General features: G+C 43.2%; 1 protein-coding gene and 1 pseudogene across 4 annotated transcripts; both read right to left on the bottom strand.

Annotated features, from left to right (window-relative positions):
• Positions 1 to 222: 222 nt before the first annotated feature.
• Positions 223 to 15,564, bottom strand: LOC115132240 (zinc finger and BTB domain-containing protein 17-like). Of its 4 annotated transcripts, none has more exons than XM_029664672.2 (15): positions 15,375 to 15,564; positions 14,058 to 14,282; positions 7,122 to 7,301; positions 6,587 to 6,916; positions 6,412 to 6,501; positions 5,984 to 6,228; positions 4,850 to 4,992; positions 4,257 to 4,557; positions 3,419 to 3,506; positions 3,014 to 3,130; positions 2,495 to 2,615; positions 2,283 to 2,413; positions 1,204 to 1,461; positions 917 to 1,006; positions 223 to 828 (listed from the first exon to the last, which is right to left on the bottom strand). In XM_029664672.2, exons 2-15 carry the CDS (start codon positions 14,260 to 14,262, stop codon positions 386 to 388), a joined length of 2,742 nt encoding a protein of 913 aa, XP_029520532.1. In that variant the 5' UTR covers positions 14,263 to 14,282; positions 15,375 to 15,564; the 3' UTR covers positions 223 to 385. The 4 variants fall into 4 exon arrangements, with proteins under 4 accessions (XP_029520532.1, XP_029520531.1, XP_064876828.1 ...); XM_029664671.2 differs by having other exon boundaries at positions 15,386 to 15,564; XM_065020756.1 differs by lacking the exon at positions 15,375 to 15,564 and adding an exon at positions 7,411 to 7,608 and having other exon boundaries at positions 14,058 to 14,129.
• Positions 15,565 to 16,801: 1,237 nt separating this feature from the next.
• On the bottom strand, positions 16,802 to 18,820 carry LOC115132239 (heat shock protein beta-7-like; annotated as a pseudogene).
• Positions 18,821 to 21,912: the final 3,092 nt, after the last annotated feature.

Here is a 21,912-nt window from a genome sequence, read left to right as displayed (position 1 = left end):
TCAATGGTCCCCAGTTTGAATGTTGTACAGCAGGGGGGTGGGCAATAATTTTCCCCGGGCTGCCACATTGAGAATTTCAGTGTGCATCGTGGGCCACATGCCTCATAAAAATAAAAAACACACCAAATAACAAACTTATTTAACTCTAAACACATTTATTTTCAAGGTAATGGTAAAACACACAGATAGGCAATGTGTTTTGCTTCTTTTTATATATATATATATATATATATATATATATATATATATATATATAATTTAACTTTATACAATGTCCAAAAAACAAGCCAAACGGTTTCTTCCCAAACTTTGGACACAGATGTTCATGTCACTGATGCAGAGACTCAGAGAGACCCAGAGACTGGCAGCTTCATATGAGGTATTGTCAGACCCCAGTAAGAACTTGACTGCTTTGCATTTTATTCTTATTCTTGAGTGCCACATCACTGCACATTCCACACTCCATCTCTTCTCCTTGTCCTTCTTCTGTCACAGCCTCAACTTCCTCCTCTGGCTGGGGGTCAGCTTGGGCCACCACCTCTCCTCCCTCCTCCTGAGTCACCTCATCCCCTTCCGCCTCAACCTCTCGGGTGTGGAAGACGAGCTCCCCTCCCTGGATAACCTGCTCGGAAGTGGGTTGCCAGGTTGTGGTAACATCTTCCCCCACGGTGGTGGCAGCTGCGGTGTACTGATGGTAGAAGTCAGAGTCAGCTTGGAACATGACCAGGGCCTGGGCGGTGTGGATTCGCACATGTTGCGCCAGTGAGCTGGCGTCCAGGAACTTCTCACCGCAAGAGTCGCATGCATACAGGATCTGAGTGTTGGGGTCTGGGAGGGAGAGGAGATGGACAGTGAGGATGTATGAGGAAGTTATGAATAGTAAAAGCTATTCAAAGCTGTGTGTGGCCAGTCTCACCTGCTTCCTGCACCTTCTCCACAGCCTTCGCGATCTCAGCTTTCAGAGCCTCCGTCTCATCTGCTGACACTGATGCAGCCACAGGCACCACTGGAAACAGACAGAATCCCATATAAACACACGGCAGGAGAATTGTCTTTATTATTCCCTTTGTTCTGAGTCCTTTTCCTTCTTACTCTTACACAGCCACCTTCCTTTCATCCCATTCCTTTTACAGTCACATCCCTTGCATAGTCCCCTTCTCCCACCCGTCTGAACTACATTACCCAGCATGCGCTCCATCTGACCTGTCAGCTGGGACACAGTGCTGCCAGCCAGGGTGACGATGTCCTCGGTGGTGACAGTGACTATGTTGATCTCATTTTCGTCCATCTCCGAGGCCGACCCGCCATGGAACCCGTCACCCCCGTCGTCACTGTCACCCCCGGCAACCACCAGGCGCTTCATCCCAGCCTTACCCTGGTGGACGGTCTTGACGTGGGAGCGTAGATTGTCGACACGATTGAACCCGCGACCGCACTTGTCACACAGGAAGGGCTTCTCTCCTAGGGGATGGTAAAAAAAAAAGAGAACAAGGCAACAGTAAACATGTCCTCCCCCAAGAATGACGCAGCATCCCCATTGGGCCAATCACTGTAATTTTGTAAGTTTAGTCAAGATCGGGCCAGTGGTGTCTGATATCGCGTGACTTACGTATGTACAGATCCATAGCCCGTCCGTCCCCCTCCCCCCTGATTTCATCATGGGGGACAATAAATGTGATTAATGCTCTTTATTTTATTTATTTCTTAATAGGGGGTGCTTATACTTGTGTATCCCGCTCCCTCGGAGACCGGGTCATGGCCAGGGATCAGCCATTATTGACAGCAACCCTGGAGCAATTAGGGTTAAGTGATAGATCAGCAGATTTTTCACCTTGTCGACTCAGGGATTCGAACTATCAACCTTTCGGTTGCAGGCCCAACGCTCTAACCGCTAGGCTACCTGCTGCGGTTAGAGCGTGGGTAATTGTCAACTGTATCGAATTAGTGCCCAGGTTACACACTTGTGTTATTTGACCACATTAGTCACAGGTGATATCTCAGACACCACCCGTGGGGGAGGATTACTTGAAGGGGGAAGGTAGACTAATGCAGTTAATATTATACCTCAGGGGAAGGAGGTTGGAGGCACACTAAAGATGGAGGGGAAAGAATGTGCCCAGATACCCAACAGCTTTGTTATCTAGATAAATATACACAAGATACCTATATTCCACAAGATAGTGACATATTATAGACTTCTTTGACTATCCATTAATATCCACTACTCCCAGCGAACCTTACTTTCTCACTCACAGTTAGTTGTACATTCCATGTCTTCCTACCTGTGTGAATGATGATATGCTTGGAGAGGTCCCCGACGTTGACAAACGCCTTTTTGCAGTTGTGACACTTGTGTGGCCGGATGTTATCATGGTGACGGATGTGATTGGCCAGCTGACTGGACTGGACAAACCTGGAGTTGGAGATAGGGCATCAAGACAAAAAGGGCTCTATGTTACATCAATAGGATTATAGTGTGTGTGTGTGTGTTTACCTTTTGCCACAGCGGTCGCAGACATAGGGCTTCTCTCCGGTGTGCTGGCGGACATGAGCAATGAGTGAACTGGCCTGGGTGAACCCCTTCCCACAGATCCGGCACAGACACGGCTTCTCCCCTACAGGACCCACACACAAGCATGCACACAGACATTACAATTACATGACAGTCTCCAACCTATCATGCAATGCACAGGCATTCCCTGTTCTTTCTGCACATGTTTAGGCTACACATGTTTGGGCTCCCAAGTGGCGCAGCGGAATAAGGCACTGCATCTCAGTGCTAGAAGCGTCACTACAGACCCTGGTTCGATTCCAGGCTGTATCACAGCCGGCCGAGATTGGGAGTCCCATAGAGCGCCGCACAATTGGCCCAGCGTTGTCCGGATTAGGGGTTGTCCATCATTGTAAATAAGAATTTGTTTTTAACTGACTTGCCTAGTTAAATAAAGGATAAATAAAAAATACAAAGAAAGAGGTCAATGTGAACATAATCCTTTAAATCCAGGACTGTTACCTGTGTGTATGCGCTCATGTCTCTGCAGTGCCCCTGGGTCAGCGAAAGCTCTCTGGCAGTGCATACAGATATAGGGCTTCTCCCCACTGTGCACGCGCAGGTGTCTCTTCAGGTTCCCTGGGAATCAAAGACTACAGTTATATATCAATGCGAAGACCAGAGACTAGTTATATATCAACACATCGAGAGACCAGGGCCTGTGTTCATAAAGCGTGTAAGAGTACTGATCTAGGTTCAGGTCCCCTCCCTGTCCATGTAATCTTATTAGGACCAGTGTTGCCTTTTAGATGATCATAATGAATAAGATTACATGGACAGTGAGTACCTGATCCTAGATCAGCACTCCTACTCTCTGAGATGCTTTATGAATACAGGTTCGGAAGTCCATGTCTGGTCTGGTTTTACCGGAAGTGGTGAACTGTTTGCCACACTCTTTGCACTTCAGAGGGCCGTCTGTGATGTGGATCTTCAGGTGAGCCTTTAGATTCCCAGTCTGTCCAGACAGAGGAATAGCCAGGTTAGATACAGTTCAACATTTCAATGCAAGGATAGAGAGTGACTATATACAGGATTGTACAAAATAGGGCTGTTTAAATACTATAGTACTTTTTGAGTATGTACTTTTTGGGGGTATTTATATTTTTGAAAATGTTGACTTTTACTCCACTACATTCCTAAAGACAATATGCATTTTTTACTTCCATGCTTTTTTCCCTGACACCCAAAAGTACTTGTTACATTTTGACAGCAATATTGTCCAATTCACGCACCTATTAATATAACGCAATGTCATCCCTACTGCCTCTGATCTGGTGGACTCACTAAACACAAATTCCACATTTGTAAATGATGTCTGAGTGTACCCCTGTCTGTCTGTAAATAAAAAATGTAATAACATTTTCGCTGTCTAGTTTGCTTAATATAAGGAATTGAATGTAAAGCATTTAATTTTACTCAAGTATGTCAATTGAATACTTTTTCCACCACTGTACTTAAGTACATTTACAACTGGATACTTTGACTTTAAAAAATAATAATGACTCAAGAGTATTTTACTGGGTGACTTTTACTTGAGTCATTTTCTTTTCAGGTATCTATTTTTACTCAAGTATGACAATTGAGTACTTTTTCCACCACTGCTCAAACACATTGCCACACTATCTCCCAACTATTTACATGCAGGTCAAATTCTCCCTACTATCCCCAATACTGGTCAATGTAGTGGTCAAGAAGTGGTCCTAACCTGGTTGAACCGCTTATCGCAGTGTGGACAGCTATAGCCCTTGTCTGCGTCGTGGGTCTCCAGGTGGCGCATCTTAGCGGTGGGGTCGGAGAAGGCCCGGTCGCAGTAGTTGCAGTGATACGGCTTCTCGCCGCTGTGCACCAGAATGTGGCGCTTCAGGTTGCCAGACGTGGTGAAGAGCTTGCCACAGTCCTTGCAGCTGTATCGGGCCTTGCCTGTGTGCCTTTTCCGGTGCAGGTTGAGCAGGCTGATCTGCCGATAGCTCTTCCCACACGAGGAGCAGCAGTAGGGTTTCAGGGGGCTACACAGAGAGAGAGAAACACAAGATATTTAAGTAAGATATAGCTACTTACTTTGGTCCTGAGGTTCGAGGGGATGTTGATGCTATGAAACTGTGATTACTATGACTGTCTTGATTTTTAATTCACTATCAATTTGATCATTGTTATTATCAATTAATAACTATTTTACAAGAGGACGTGTTGCACAAATGCGTATCGTCTCTGTCATACAAAGGGTTGTTATTGAACACTAAGGGATTTGTTTGGCATTGGGCCAAAGAGACACAGAATGATGATGAGGTTGATACTAACCTGTGTGTTTTCTCGTGAGCCTTGCAGGCAGCCGGATCTGAGAAGGCCTTGTGGCAGTCACGGCAGCTGAAAGGTTTCTCTCCTGTGTGAATGCGGATGTGTCTTTTGAAGTTACCCGTGTGGGTGAACTTCTTTCCACAGTCCTAGAAAATACATGGCAATTTAGTGAGTTAGATATGCTCAATCCCGAATTACATGAATGTGAATGCAATATTCTCTAGTAGACCATTTTGAATGTATACTGAACAAAAATATAAATGCAACAATTTCAAAGATTTTACTGAGTTACAGTTCATATAAGGAAATATGTCAATTGAAATACATTAATTAAGCCCAAATCTATGCTCATGTTAGAGAAATTAACATTCCATTTTCTGGTAACAGCACTGGTGGACATTCCTGCAGTCAACATGCCAATTCCATGCTCCCTCAAAACTTGAGACATTTGTGGCATTGTGTTGTGTGACAAAACTACACATTTTAGAGTGGCTGTTTATTGTCCACAGCACAAGGTGCACTTGTGTAATGATCATGCCGTTTAATCAGCTTCTTGATATGCCACACCTTTCAAGTGGATGGATTATCTTGGCAAAGGAGAAATGCTCACTAACAGGGATGTAAACAAATTTGAGCACAGAATTTGAGAGAAATAAAGATTTTGTGCTTATGGAAAATGTCTGGGATCTTTTATTTCTGCACATGAAACATGGGACCAACACTTTCATGTTGCGTTTATATTTTTGTTCAGTGTATATTATTTTTTACTAGGTGTTTTCCAATGACTGACTATTCCCTCTAATCAGGGTTGTTTGTAAAATGCTTGGTTCAAAATCATTTTGTATCATCGTACCCCCTGACAAAGGCCATGCAACCGAAACAAGTCAGTTAAAAATAAATCTTGGTTCCATTCCAAAATGTATTTTAATTAATTATATGAAGAGTGCCTTCCTCTTATCTTTTTGAAGACAATTTTGTCTATATGATGGTTCATTTGAAAGGAAAATATACATATACAAAATATCCTCTAATAGGGAATGGGTCATCCAAAAACATTCAATCCTTTACATTTCTAATCGCAGTGTGCAAAGTAACCACACACTCAAACTAGCACACGCAAACACACACGGTCCTCACCTCACACTTGTGCGTCACAGAGCCGTAGGACCGTGACTCGGTGCGGTCGGTGACGGCACCCGACTGTAGCTGCTTCCTCTCCTCTCCGCTCTCCGTCCCCTGGCCATCTTCTCCCTCATCCTCATCCTCTTCTTCATCCTCCTCACCACCTCCCTCTTCTTCATCCTCCTCCATCTCACCCTCTTCAACCTCTTTTTCTTCATTTACCGTCTTTGATGCGCTGTTCCCCTCATCGGAGTCATTATCTATGAAGAGGAATTGTATAACCATCAGACACTGTGGCCCACTGCAGTCAAATATTTTGAAAATGTAGCCGTCCATCTTTCCTTCCTCGACGTAGTCACTGATCTAACATGATTGGGTAGGAGAAAGCATGGCAGATTAGTGATTGCTCCTAGGTAGGAAGGTCAGTCAAGCTGTTTGTTTACCCTGAGAGTGGTTGCGATGAGGAGCTCTCCTTGTCCTTCTTCTCCTGGTACTCATGTAAGATATACCGGCTTCAGACTTGAATGGAAACTCTTAAGAACAAAATACATCTTTATCCGCACAGCAATATTAAACATACAGATCACCAATGAAAAGTATGAAGACTAATTCACTGACTGGGAGTGTAGTCCACATCCGAGTGGTCATCTTGACACTCAGGCACATCTTTAGTAGGGCTCTCCACCTCCATCTCCTCTCTCTCTGCTGTGGCTTTTCTTGGTGCGGCGTAGTTGGAGGTTTTGGAGGGTCTTCCTCTCCCCGGGGTCTGTGGGTCGGGTTTGTCGGGGGTCTTACTGTTGATCTGTCCATCGTCTGGGGTGGTCTCGTTCGGGTCCTCCTGAACGCCCTTTGACCCTCCGTCATCTGCTGTTTTTAGCATCTCCTCGTCATGTGACCATGTCTCTGATGGATCCTTCTCTATGTTCTGCTCTCCTTCCTCAATCTTGTCTTTATGGTTTGGAAGAGATTATGGGAGAGAGCAATATAATCCACAAAATGTACATTTCCTGAAGAAAATCATGTGCTTGCTTCAGCTGTGCAAAGCTATGAAGGATAACATTAGTGGGCTTGTTAAAGAAAGCATACTAATTATTGATGGATATTTCTGTGTACTAATAACCAATGTTTGTGTACTGATCTGTACTGTACTCACTGTCATTTAAATCTTGTATTGACTGGGATGTTGTGTAGACAGCCAGCGACTGGTAAGCAGAGCAGGCATTGACTATCTCCTGCATCTGAAGGAACGTGGCCACTGCCACCACATCTTCCAAATTCTGAGAACTCAGACTCAGCTTGGCCGTGTACATGAACTCAAGGACTTGGCCCAGACCTGCAGAATACACACAGGAATGGATCCATGAGCCCTGCGGTGACTGTGAGACAGAATTTATTTTATTTATTTAACTAGGCAAGTCAGTTAAGAACAAATTCTTATTTACAATGATGACCTACACCGGCCAAACCCGGACGATGCTGGGCCAGTTGTGCGCCGCCCTATGTGACTCCCAATCACAGCCGGTTGTGATACAGCCTAGATTCGAACCAGGATGTCTGTAGTGACGCCTCAAGCTGAGATGAGATCCAGTGCCTTAGACCGCTGTGCCACTTGGGAGCTCAAGCATGATGTTCAACATGGTCTTGGATATTAAGGTAAAGCAAATAGAGTTCAGATGAATTTGATATCACTTTGCTTCATCTTATAGCAGAACCAAATGACCTGGATTGCAGTTAGGTTACATTAAAAGTACATGGTGCAAATTATCAATGCAGTTTAAGATCCTGCACAGATTATAACAGCAATTGTGAAGATCACAGATCTGCGATGTCTTATGCATGCTATCTTGAACACTATAAATCAAATCAAACTTTAAATGCACTTTAAATCAAGTTTGATTTAATTTAGCCCTATTTTTTTACTTCGATTTTTGTTTGAGATGGAGACATGATATCAAACATATCAATTATTATTTTGTAGATAAACTGGAACTAAAAAAGACCAGGGTTGGGTAGGTTACTTTCTAAATGTAATCTGTTACAGTTACTAGTTACCTGTCCAAAACTGTAATCAGTAATGTAACTTTTGGCTTACCCAACCTCTGCAATGTAATCTGATTACATTCGGTTACTTTTAGATTACTTACCCCTTAAGCGACATTAGAAGAAGACAAAAATTAATGTTACCAATTGAACGACATCTTTTGCAAGATAAATCAATGTTAAAGTTTACATAGCTGGCCATATATGGATGTACATTTTTACTTTATGGGTTGGTTATGTAGGCTTCTTCTAAACCAATGCTTTCTACTACATATAATAATTCCATTAAATTATATCTTTACATTAAAAACCAAAGTCTATTAGAATTCCAGTCATTCCAATAAATATTATACCCTTTGATCTTCAAGAATAGGACGTGGAAATATGGAAGTCTAAATTAGCCATATTGTTTCACCTGAGCATAATCCCAAAACTAAAGATTTATTATCCAGCCCAACTCTGTTGTTTATGATTTTGTTGTCATGGAGGACTGATTGGGCTCATTGATTCGAGTTGATAAATAAATGCGGCGCTCATGGAATGGCATGCTTTGAGCACTACCGAAAAGTGCTGTTTACATGTGAAAAATGAATGCCATATGCTGCATTTGCTATAGGCCTATTGTTTACCTTTTAGTTGGTGACACTTTGATATCTTGATAATATGCAGCTGTTTAAAGGGCAAATCCATAGATGAAACAATAATAAAACGGTTGCCCCTTCTCTGTTTTGGTAAAAAGCTGAGGGATGGGCCCTCTCAGATTAATAGGCAGTGCTATGGATGCAAGGACTGACCATCCATGATATCAAAATGATTGTTGTAACTGTGTTGAGGCTATACAGTGTTTGTTTACATTTACAATGTTAATAAACATTGGCGAAAAACAAGCTTATATTTTGGGGTATCATGGAGTGTGACAGTTGAACTAAACTCCTGAGGCATTTAGAATTTATATTCTTCAAGAATCAATATATATATATAATTTCTAAGTCCAAAAATATATGTATCAACTACAGGATTGCCCCTTTAATCTATAAAAAGTGTGTGAGTTTGAACATGTGTCCATTAGGTCTATGGATTAAAATGTTTTATCAGCATGAATTAGATTGAATAATAAAAGCCCCACTTTTATTCCATAGGCTGGGATCCTCACTGTGCAGCTGTTGCAAGAGCACATTATTCACTGGCTGTCCCACTGGTTTCAAAAACACTGATTTATAGGCAGCTTAAACTTCTTGAATTCAACCATTATTGAGTTCAAATTAGGGTTGCAAAGAGTTGAAAAACTTTCCAGAAACTTTCTGGAAATTTTCCATGGGAAGTTAAGCACGGGAATTTGGGGAATGTTGCTTAAATTCATCAAAAAATGTTAGCTTATAACAGTGAACCGTTTTTGTGGGATACACATAAGGAAATTGTAGGTCTTGTGGCATATTTTGGATAAACTATCCCCAATTCAATGGAATTGCATACACAGTGCATTCTTCATCACATGTGCAGTGCACTCTTCCATCACATGTACAGCTGATTCTCAAGATCTTGCACACTAATGAGATGCTATTGAGCCCACGCTACTACACTGTCTGAGCCAAGGACTACATGCATTCTGGAAAGTTTTGATTACAATACTGGGTGGGGTGAATATATATGACATACATTATTTTTTGTTAACTAGTAAATAGTAGCCTACAGCAAAGTGTGTTTAAATAATTTCTAACTTATTAACAATTTCTGCAAGTTAGTTTTTGCTACCATGTGGGTTTTAGCTTGCTTGAGTCTGCTAACTGAGGAGTGTTAATTCACCTGTTTCCATACATGTTTCATTTGAAAACATTTCTCCTACAAAGGAGTTGTTTAATCTAACTGCTTAACTATCTATCTGTACATGGAATTGTATTTGTTTTTTTTAACAACTTTTTAAAATAATCTTTACAGCTGATGTGTGGATACATTTCACTGCAGCTAATGTAGAAAGAAAAGCTGTGTACATTTGCAAATACTGTGCCAAATCATATGTGAAGAATGCAACAAAGTTTCAGAATCAGCCAAGTGCATAAAGTTCTCTTAGCGCTCACAATAAGCAACCTCTGACAAAAGTCCCTCTACTTCTATTCAAGATGAAAATGATGAATCAGACACCTTATCGATAGCAACAGCTCATGGTCCTCCTGGAATCAGAAGGTTTTTTGACGCAATGGAGGAACATAGTCAGAGAAATGCTGATGAATGTCTTGCTTAAGCCGTGTATGCAACTGGTTCACCTCTGATGCTCACAGGCAATGTGTGTTGGAAGAGATTTATGAATGTTCTTTGCCCAGCATACACCCCTCCGACCAGACATGCTTTATCTACTCATTTGCTGGATGCAGAGTTCAACAGAGTTCAAGTGAAAGTCAAGCAAATCATAGAGAAAGCAGACTGTATTGCAATCATCTCTGATGGGTGGTTGAATGTTCGTGGGCAAGGAATAATTAACTACATAATCTCCACCCCTCAACCAGTATTCTACAAGAGCACAGACACAAGGGACAACAGACACACCGGTCTCTACATTGCAGATGAGCTGAAGGCAGTCATCAATGACCTTGGAACACAGAAGGTATTTGCACTGGTGACAGACAATGCTGCGAACATGAAGGCTGCTTGGTCTAAAGTGGAGGAGTCCTACCCTCACATCACACCCATTGGCTGTGCTGCTCATGCATTGAATCTGCTCCTTAAGGACATCATGGCAGTGCAAACAATGGATACCCTCTTACATGAGAGCCAAGGAAATGGTTAGGTATGTGAAGGATCATCAAGTTATAGCAGCAATCTACCTCACCAAGCAAAGTGAGAAGAATAAGAGCACCACATTGAAGCTGCCCAGAAACACCCATTGGGGTGGTGTTGGCATCATATTTGACAGTCTCCTGGAGGGGAAGGAGTCTCTCCAAGAAATGGCCATATCACAGTCTGCCGATATGGACAGCCCCATCAAGAGGATCCTCCTGGATGATGTATTTTGGGAGAGAGTGGTAAGCAGCCTGAAACTCCTGAAACCTATAGCAGTAGCCAGTGCACGGCTTGAGAGAGACAATGCCATCCTGTCTAATGTTCAGACTCTGCTTGCAGATATAAGAGAAGAAATCCGTACTGCCCTGCCCATTTCACTGAGAAAACTGCAGTTCTGAAATACATCAAAAAATGTGAAGATTTCTGCCTGAAGCCCATACACGCTGCAGCGTACATGTTGGACCCCAAGTATGCTGGCAAGAGCATCCTGTATGGTGCAGAGATCAACAAGGCCTATGGTATCATCACTACCGTGTCTCGCCACCTTGGCCTGGATAAGGGCAAGGTTCTTGGCAGTCTTGCGAAGTACACTTCCAAGCAAGTGCTTTGGGATGGAGATGCAATTATGGCAGTCGTGCCAACATATCTCATCAGCCACCTGGTGGAAGGGAACTTGTGGATCTGAGGCTCTTTCCCCTGTTACCTCCATCATCCTCCAAATCCCACCAACATCAGCTGCCTCAGGGCGCAACTGGTCCTTGTTTGGGAACACACAACAGGCTGACCAATAGAAGGGCTGAAAAATTGGTGGCCATCCGGGCAAATTTGAGGCTTTTTGAGCCTGACAACGAGCCATCCTCAACAGGATTGGAAAGTGACAGTGAAGATGAGGCCTCAGAGTCTGATGTTCAAGAGGTGGACATTGAGCAGGTCCAGGGAGAAGACATGAAAGCCTGAGAGGAAGACAACCAAAGCTTTAGTTTTTAGACTACCATTTTACAGATGTATGTTGAAAATGTTTTTGGGAGATGCGATGGATCATTGGGGATCATTCAATATTCCCTTTCTTTTGTTGTTCAGTGAAATCATCCCATGTGAAGAGTCAACTAATTTAATTAAATTCGTAACTAATTATTATAATTTTTTTCTATTGGAAGGATTTAATCATTTGCAATTATGTCTACTTATGATAAGATAAAATGTTTATGTTTCTGTCCCCATATGATATGGTAAATATATCCAATGTAAAAAACATTTACATTTAAATTAATATTAATTTCAATATATTTCTGTTAATTCCCATATATTCCCATGGAAAGTTTCCACCTCTGAATATTCCCCAAAATGTGCAACCCTACTTTAAATACACATTTAGATATGTGAACAGCCATCCACACAACAACCACAATCCGTAAGGCGCAAATAGCTAAATGAGAGAGCAGCAGTGTAATTCACATCAATGCGCTATGTAGATATCAATAATAAGTGATATCTGTATCGCTATAGACTAAACCACTGCTGTCATCCTTACCTCCAAGTGTTTATTCACGTTGGATAATCTTTGGATGCCGACAGCATTCGCACCATTGGAAGACATTGCTTGGACTGTAGTCTACAAAAGCCTATTCCTGCTCTTTTCCCGCGATCCATCAAACCCATTTGGTGTGTCATTATAGTGTTCTCTGACTTGTGGTCAGACTCGGTCAGGTGTAACTAACTTACATTTGCGCCTCTTTTCTATGCTGATTTAAACGTCATTGAGAAAACAGAAGTGACAAAGATTAATTTTTCCGCAAACATACTTTCTGCATTTAAAAGTAATCCTCAAAGTAATCATCTAGTTTTTCAAAAGTATCAGTAATCAGATTACAATATTTTAGCTGGTAACGGATTCCAGTTACCGTTTTGTTTGTAATCCCTTATATGTGATGGAGTCTATTAAAATGTAACATGTTTCAAATGAAACTGTTGTTTGTTTGTATCCTGTTTAGTGAATGATTACTGTGAGTATGAATTGAGTTTAGGCCATGAAACTGTGTATATGCTAATTTAGAAATGTTGACCTAATCAGATAAGAGGGAACTGCCTAGGATCAGAGAGCAGGGTCAGGCCCAGAACAGATGATGGACAGGGTGTGATTCTGACATCTGGCTAAACAAAGAGAGAACCATGGACATTCCACAAGGGAACCAGAGGGAAACTCATTGGGGTCATAAAATGTATAGCTGGGGAGGTGACATGTGACACCTACAAGGGAAGAGTATAACATGTGTTGTGAGTTTTCTAAATGTACGCACTCAGCTGACTGTATCCATGGTATTAAACACTTGAAACTTCTCTTAAGCTTTTGGTCTCAATTCCGTATTGCAAAGTGGTTGCAATAGCATTTTTCTTTTTAACATATGTAATGGATTACATGGAATCCGTTACTCCCCAACCCTGAGCAAGACTAAGTCAGTGGCACAGATTAAAATGTCTCCTTCAAATTATCTCCTTCAAATGTTGATATTTGGTTGCGTTCACAACCAAACACAATTCAATATCACTAAATATCATTACATTTGAAATCAACCAGTCCTATTTTATTGTCTATTTTTAGCTGAATTCTGGGTTCAATTGCTGTTAATGACTTAGCAAATGTTATATACTGTAGGGATAAATAGCATCATTGATGACTGATAATATATGATCACATTTAATTTGCTCTGTTAAATCTACCCTTTGGAAGGACTTCAATAGCAAAAGCGAATCAGTGTCGTTTTTAAGTGGAGATCTCTCAACAATCATTCTCACGACAGCACATTGGTAATAGTCATTGACAAATAATTAATATAGTTAAGCTGGGCTTGGTTAAAACATCGGATGGGAGACCAAAGGATAGCTGTAGATAGATCTATTCTCCAGTAGGAGGTGCTGACCACCCTATTGTATTTTTTTTTTATATTGGGATGGCAGGTAGCCTAGTGGTTAGAGCATTGGGCCAGTAACCGAAAGGTTGCTAGATCGAATCCCTGAGGTGACTAGGTCATTCTGCCCTGAACAAGGCAGTTAACCCACTGTCCTGTAAGTAAGAATATGTTCTTATCCGGCTTGCCTAGTTAAATAAAAAAAATATAATGTTGATAATATGACATTGTTTTAAAAGTACAAATAAAAAATTTGATACAAGAAATTAAGTCACCATGATGACATAATCCGGTGGTTGAAATTTCACTCTCAAATGTTTACGTTGATACAACATTGATTCAACCAGTTTGTACCCAGTCGGATGTACCTGCTGCATTGCTGATGTCCAGGTGCACCACATCCTTCTGGTCCAGAAAGAGGGTGTGGAAGTAGGCGCTGCAGGCAGCGAGCACGGCCTTGTGGGCCTTGAAGTCCACCCCGTCCACCACGAAGGTACAGTCACACAGCAGTCCCAGCTGGCGCTGGTGGTTGAGCTGTTCCAAAACCTTGCCACTGTGCCAGGGAAAGTCCATCCTGGTGAGAGTGGGCAGTGCTGGAAAAAGTACCCAATTGTCATACTTGAGTAAAAGTATAGATGATTTAATCGAAAATGACTCAAGTAAAAGTGAAAGTCACCCAGTAAAATACTACTTGAGTAAAAGTATTTGGTTTTAAATATACTATCAAATATAGTATCAGAAGTTAATAATGTCACATTTCTTATATAAAGCAAACCAGACAGCATCATTTTTTTGCATATACGGATAGACAGGGGCATGCTCTAACCCTCAGACATCATTAACAAACAAAGCATGTGTTTAGTGAGTCCACCAGATCAGAGGCAGTAAGAATGACCATGGATGCTAAGCATTCAAAAGGTAACAAGTACTTTTGGCTGTCAGAGAAAATTGATGGAGTAAAAAGTACATATTTTTGTTTAGGAATGTATTGAAGTAAAAGTTGTCAAAAATATGAATAGTAAAGTACAGACACCCCAAAAGGGCGACTTAAGTAGTATCTTCAAATATTTTTACTGAAGTACTTTACACCACTGAGTAAATATGGGTTGTGTTGGATTTAGTCAATCAGATGAGGTAACACATTACCACTGTCAAACTTATCAAAATGTTTGGAAATGTAAAAAGCCATGACTGGAGGGGATTCTCACTTAAAATGTGACTAATATGATGATACAGTCTAATCACCTACAACTAGTTCTATTCCTGGGTGATTTATGACATGCAATTTAATAATTTGACATAGCCTGACAACCAAATCATCGGTGCTCACAACATATGGGGTTGTTTTATAGATAAAGATGTTAAAATATTCAATTTATAGCGATGCAAAATTCCATTTATCAAAAGATTTGGCCTATACCACCTATATGGCCTCCCGATTATTAATATCAGAGTCCTAGTTTAATAATCGACGAGACATAATGTTGGTCGTTTTCAAGGAACCTCTTGCATTTTTGTTGGGTTGACGATGCAGCGGATTGATTACGAATACTATATCCTTCTACATTCGCTATCCGGGATTAATTTAGCCTGCCTAGACATACATGTTTTGGGGCCTTTCGTTCTGCCCGTCCTTAGAGCCTCTTTGTGTGCTTTAAGCATGCACCATCTTTCAAAAGACGTACATTCAAAATACCTCTTGATGATCGCTGAATTCCCTGCTCCAAACGCTTGTTATGGTGTTGTTTTGTACTATTTTAACACAATCCGTTGAATTCCTTCAATCGAGTTTTTCTGTGATCGATCTAGCCCCACGGACTCGATTTACCCCCATCTTCCACTCTCTGATCGATTGATAGTGGCCGGGTGGATAGTTTACATATTGCGCACGCGCAGTTTTATTCCTGCGTATGGAATGGTGTTTAAAATGACCACGCGATGGCGCGCTATGCCTGATCGTACTCAGGATGCTTCCAATGTGGTTCAAATCAAATGTTATTTGTCACATGCGCCGAATACAACAGGTGTAGACCTTAAAGTGAAATGCTTACTTACAAGCCCTTAACCAACAATGCAGTTTTAAGAAAATCCCCCCAAAAGTCAGAGATAAGAATAACAAATCATTAAAGAGCAGCAGTAAATAACAATAGCGGGGCTATATACAGGGGGTACCGGTACAGAGTAAATGTGCCAATGTGCAGGGGACACTGGTGTCAAGGTAATTGGGGTAATTATGTACATGTAGGTAGAGTTATTAAAGTGGCTATGAATAGATAATAACAGAGAGTAGCATGGGGGGGGGGGGGGGGTGCAAATAGTCTGGGTAGCCATTTGATTAGCTGTTCAGGAGTCTTATGGCTTAGAAGCTATGGGTAGAAGCTGTTTAGGAGCCTCTTGGACCTAGACTTGGCACTCCGGTACCGCTTGCCGTGCAGTAGCAGAGAGAACAGTCTATGACTAGAGTGGCTGGATTTTTAGGGCCTTCCCTGGATGGCAGGAAGCTTGATCCCAGGGAAGTACTGGGCCGTACGCACTACCCTCTGTAGTGCCTAGCGGACGGAGGCCGAGCAGTTGCCATACCAGGCAGTGATGCAACCTGTCAGGATGCTGTTGATGGTGCAGCTGTAGAACCTTTTGAAGTTCTAAGGACCCATGCCATATCTTTTCAGTCTCCTGAGGGGGAATAGGTTTTGTCGTGCCCTCTTCATGACTGTCTTGGTGTGCTTGGACCATGTTAGTTTGTTGGTGATGTGGACACCAAGGAACTTGAAGCTCTCAACCTGCTCCACTACAGCCACGTTGATGAGAATGGGGGCGAGGTCTCTGACCTCCTCCCTATAGGCTGTCTCATTCTCAACACAGTGATAAACTTCTTTTACTACTCTCACAACTACTTTGTGCTGTCCTAAACTTTTATAGTATGTGCTTCTAATGGTCATAATGACATGCTAAAATAATGGACAGCTCTGGTGTAAATGTTTGAAAGGGGTAAGTGAGAAATGTAGTGATGGGCATTTCTTTGCACTTTTTAATCTGTTTTTTTCTTTCTGTCACTGGTCTAGATCTTCTGAGCCATGACAAACACCATACATTGATGTACACAACAGTTTATATTCTCAAAATAGGAAATCATTTATCAATCAACTACTCACAAAACTATTACAATGTACAATACTGGTATGGTAGCAGTACTGTAGAGTTCAGTAGAAGAAGCATTACTTTATTGATGGATGGGATAGGGTGTGCACACACATGGAGGTGATGTGTGATTACGGTAGCAAAATGGTTTTCTGGAAAACCAGAGAGTTTATTGAAAGTTCCAGGAATTTTTCAACCCCATGTGTGATAATTGTGGGAAAACATAAGAACAAAGTAGGCTAACTACTGTCAATTCAAAGCAGCTATATGGGAGGAGGTGGTATGGCAGAAGAGGAAGACATCCAGAATGGACAGGTATAATAGTAAAGACAGGCAATGCGAAAAACAGTATACACTGTAGCATTACAAATTGCAGGGAGCGAGGGAGCAGAGGTCATGAGAGAGTCCAGTCTGTCTTCTTAGATCTTGATCTCAGTGCGGAAGGTCTGTGTGAGCTCATGCTTGGATGGGTGTCTGCGGGCCTTAGCTGTAAGCGTTCCCTCTGCGCCCAATGTTGATGTCACAGAGGTGGGGTCCACATCCTCAGGCAGCTGGCACTTGTGGGTAAATGTGTTCATCACTGTACCGTTCACCGCCAACTGTTGAAGAGATGATAAAGATGAGAAAAGGACCAAGATATTTTTAAGATCTCAAATATTTCTCAGACATTTAAGATAGCATTCTCAAAATGATAGAGAATTCAGTTGTCACTAAAAAGGGGTTTTCCCACCTTTTCTGCATCGACTTCGATCTGGTTGTTGGAGGTGGTGACGATGACGTCCTCTGGAGAGAAGTCTTGGACGTCCACTGTGAACTGGTAGCTGTCTCCCATTGGTTTGATCTTCCCTGCTGTCCACGTCCGACCTGGAACCACAAGCAAGATATTTGGATGTTTCAGCAGGTGCTTACTGAAACCTAGCCTTTCTTGACCTATACACTATTTGTCTTTCTATAGATGGGGAGTGCAGCCCAATCAGTCTTATCCTTACTTAATAACTAAGATGATAACTCTTAACCTTAGATGCACCTTAAATACATGTATATGCATAATACATTCATACACATTCCAAAGGTTTGTCTAGTCTATGAACCCTGCTGGGCCTGTTTACTGTCTGTGTTGATTAGAAAAAAGCAATGTTGGAAGCGTGTCCCCAAATTGGAAATGACCATTCCACTGTGTGAGATGCCTGGGTGATTCTTACTTAACATACAGGTATATGTCTGTTTGGCTACATGACGCCCAGTGTCGCAGTGTGTGTATGGATGCTGGTTGCTATGCAACAGTCTAGCCCGTCACCTCCCAGGCATCATTCCAGCTATTCTCTTTGAGTGAGATCCCAGCGTTGGCTGTGTCCAATATTCCCGACGGGTGGACACCCCCTAGCCCCTCCCATCCTACCCTGTCCTGCCTCCATCACCAGCAACCTCCTCCTTTTCCCGGAGGCATGGGCATACTAGTCACAGCACTGAAATACCCTGCTCTGCCCTACTGCTACTACCCAACCACCAAAAACCTCCCTCCCCTTTGCCCTGTGTTGTCCTGTTGCGAAGCCGCTGGATCAAGCACAAGCTCAGAGGCTTATAGAGTTCAGCAGGCAATCTACACACACACAAATACGCATGTGTGGCACAGACACAGAGACACACACACACACCTCTGTCTTTTAGAATGATTGGTTTTAATGTACATGTATGTTCAAACCAACATACATGAACATCTCATACAGTATGAATCAACAGACAATTTCACTCAGAAATAGTATTTGACACTGTATGTATGGAATAAGTAGATTATAATAATGCTGGTCCACAATTGGGAATTCATGTCAAATCAACGCACTGGGAAATCCCAAGACATCCGTTTCAGGATGCATGAAAGAGCCAAAGTCTTCTGCAAAGAGCCCCCTGCTCTTCTTCATGTATGGTTGTTGGATGAAGAGGTCTGCTGGGAACTGCGCTCTGATCGGTATGCAGAGGAGTTGGTCACACTCATTGATGGCTAAGTCTGCCGGAGAGGTAGGAAAAATATCCACTTTTTAAAGGGAGAGAGAACAAAACGGAGGAGATCCTTTTAGTGGTTCAGTCCTGGCCCAGTCCACTCAGTTTACATCCGAGGGAAAGTGAAGGATGGGCAGATCCAGTTGCACAATATTCCCTCCTGTCAGGTGGTTTGTAAGATGCTATGTTTTCCTTCCCACTGTTCTGCTTGTTTATGTTTTATCTGTCGGCCCCAGCCGCACTCAGGCTCTGTGTGTAGTTAATCCGACCCTCCCTGCCTAGTCAACGCCATTTTACCTGCTGTTGTTGTGCTAGCTGATTAGCTGTTGTTGTCTCACCTACTGTTTTAGCTAGCTCTCCCAATTCGACACCTGTGATTACTGTATGCCTCGCTGTATGTCTCTCTCAAATGTCAATATGCCTTGTATACTGTTGTTCAGGTTAGTTATCATTGTTTTAGTTTACAATGGAGCCCCTAGTTCCACTCTTCATACCCCTGATACCTCCTTTGTCCCACCTCCCACACATGCGGTGACTTCACCCATTACAACCAGCATGTCCAGAGATACAACCTCTCTCATCATCACCCAGTGCCTGAGCTTACCTCCGCTGTACCCGCACCCCACCATACCCCTGTCTGCGCATTATGCCCTGAATATATTCTACCATGCCCAGAAATCTGCTCCTTTTATTCTCTGTCCCCAACGCTCTAGGCGACCAGTTTTGATAGCCTTTAGCCGCACCCTCATACTACTCCTCCTCTGTTCCGCGGGTGATGTGGAGGTAAACCCAGGCCCTGCATGTCCCCAGGCACCCTCATTTGTTGACTTCTGTGATCGAAAAAGCCTTGGTTTCATGCATGTCAACATCAGAAGCCTCCTCCCTAAGTTTGTTTTACTCACTGCTTTAGCACACTCTGCTAACCCTGATGTCCTTGCCGTGTCTGAATCCTGGCTCAGGAAGGCCACCAAAAACTCTGAGATTTCCATACCCAACTATAACATCTTCCGTCAAGATAGAACTGCCAAAGGGGGAGGAGTTGCAGTCTACTGCAGAGATAGCCTGCAAAGTAATGTCATACTTTTCAGGTCCATACCCAAACAGTTCGAACTACTAATTTTGAAAATTACTCTCTCCAGAAATAAGTCTCTCACTGTTGCCGCCTGCTACCGACCCCCCTCAGCTCCCAGCTGTGCCCTGGACACCATTTGTGAATTGATCGCCCCCCATATAGCTTCAGAGTTTGTTCTGTTAGGTGACCTAAACTGGGATATGCTTAACACCCCGGCAGTCCTACAATCTATGCTAGATGCCCTCAATCTCACACAAATCATCAAGGAACCCACCAGGTACAACCCTAAATCTGTAAACAAGGGCACCCTCATAGACGTCATCCTGACCAACTGGCCCTCCAAATACACCTCCGCTGTCTTCAACCAGGATCTCAGCGATCACTGCCTCATTGCCTGTATCCGCTACGGAGCCGCAGTCAAACGACCACCCCTCATCACTGTCAAACGCTCCCTAAAACACTTCTGTGAGCAGGCCTTTCTAATCGACCTGGCCCGGCTATCCTGGAAGGACATTGACCTCATCCCGTCAGTTGAGGATGCCTGGTCATTCTTTAAAAGTAACTTCCTCACCATTTTAGATAAGCATGCTCCGTTCAAAAAATGCAGAACTTAGAACAGATATAGCCCTTGGTTCACTCCAGACCTGACTGCCCTCGACCAGCACAAAAACATCCTTTGGCGGACTGCAATAGCATCGAATAGTCCCCGCGATATGCAACTGTTCAGGGAAGTCAGGAACCAATACACGCAGTCAGTCAGGAAAGCTAAGGCCAGCTTCTTCAGGAAGAAGCTTGCATCCTGTAGCTCCAACTCCAAAAGTTCTGGGACACTGTGAAGTCCATGGAGAACAAGAGCACCTCCTCCCAGCTGCCCACTGCACTGAGGCTAGGTAACACGGTCACCACCGATAAATCCATGATTATCGAAAACTTCAACAAGCATTTCTCAACGGCTGGCCATGCCTTCCGCCTGGCTACTCCAACCTCGGCCAACAGCTCCGCACCCCCCCCCCCCGCAGCTACTCGCCCAAGCCTCTCCAGGTTCTCCTTTACCCAAATCCAGATAGCAGATGTTCTGAAAGAGCTGGACCCGTACAAATCAGCTGGGCTTGACAATCTGGACCCTCTATTTCTGAAACTATCCGCCGCCATTGTCGCAACCCCTATTACCAGCCTGTTCAACCTCTCTTTCATCGTCTGAGATCCCCAAGGATTGGAAAGCTGCCGCAGTCATCCCCCTCTTCAAAGGGGGAGACACCCTGGACCCAAACTGTTACAGACCTATATCCATCCTGCCCTGCCTATCTAAGGTCTTCGAAAGCCAAGTCAACAAACAGGTCACTGACCATCTCGAATCCCACCGTACCTTCTCCGCTGTGCAATCTGGTTTCCGAGCCGGTCACGGGGTGCACCTCAGCCACGCTCAAGGTACTAAAAGATATCATAACCGCCATCGATAAAAGACAGTACTGTGCAGCCGTCTTCATCGACCTTGCCAAGGCTTTCGACTCTGTCAATCACCATATTCTTATCGGCAGACTCAGTAGCCTCGGTTTTTCGGATGACTGCCTTGCCTGGTTCACCAATTACTTTGCAGACAGAGTTCAGTGTGTCAAATCGGAGGGCATGCTGTCCGGTCCTCTGGCAGTCTCTATGGGGGTGCCACAGGGTTCAATCTTCGGGCCGACTCTTTTCTCTGTATATATCAATGATGTTGCTCTTGCTGCGGGCGATTCCCTGATCCACCTCTACGCAGACGACACCATTCTATATACTTCTGGCCCGTCCTTGGACACTGTGCTATCTAACCTCCAAACGAGCTTCAATGCCATACAACACTCCTTCCGTGGCCTCCAACTGCTCTTAAACGCTAGTAAAACCAAATGCATGCTTTTCAACCGTTCGCTGCCTGCACCCGCATCACCACCCTGGATGGTTCCGACCTTGAATATGTGGACATCTATAAGTACCTAGGTGTCTGGCTAGACTGTAAACTCTCCTTCCAGACTCATATC

The sequence above is a fragment of the Oncorhynchus nerka genome, linkage group LG7, assembly GCF_034236695.1.
Source record: "Oncorhynchus nerka isolate Pitt River linkage group LG7, Oner_Uvic_2.0, whole genome shotgun sequence".
Lineage (NCBI taxonomy): Eukaryota > Metazoa > Chordata > Actinopteri > Salmoniformes > Salmonidae > Oncorhynchus > Oncorhynchus nerka.
Note: the sequence above shows the minus strand (reverse complement) of the source record. Positions and strands in the feature narration are given on the sequence as shown.

Bases quoted from the DNA above. Each gene is read 5' to 3' on its own strand.
- LOC115132240 (XM_029664672.2), bottom strand. From the start codon at position 14,262: ATGGACTTTCCCTGGCACAGTGGCAAGGTTTTGGAACAGCTCAACCAC. The intron at 2,616-3,013 runs GTAACAGTCCTG...TGGGTCCTGTAG, and splicing joins ACATGAGCGCATACACACAG to GGGAGAAGCCGTGTCTGTGC. The intron at 1,462-2,282 runs GTAGGAAGACAT...ACCATCCCCTAG, and splicing joins GCATATCATCATTCACACAG to GAGAGAAGCCCTTCCTGTGT.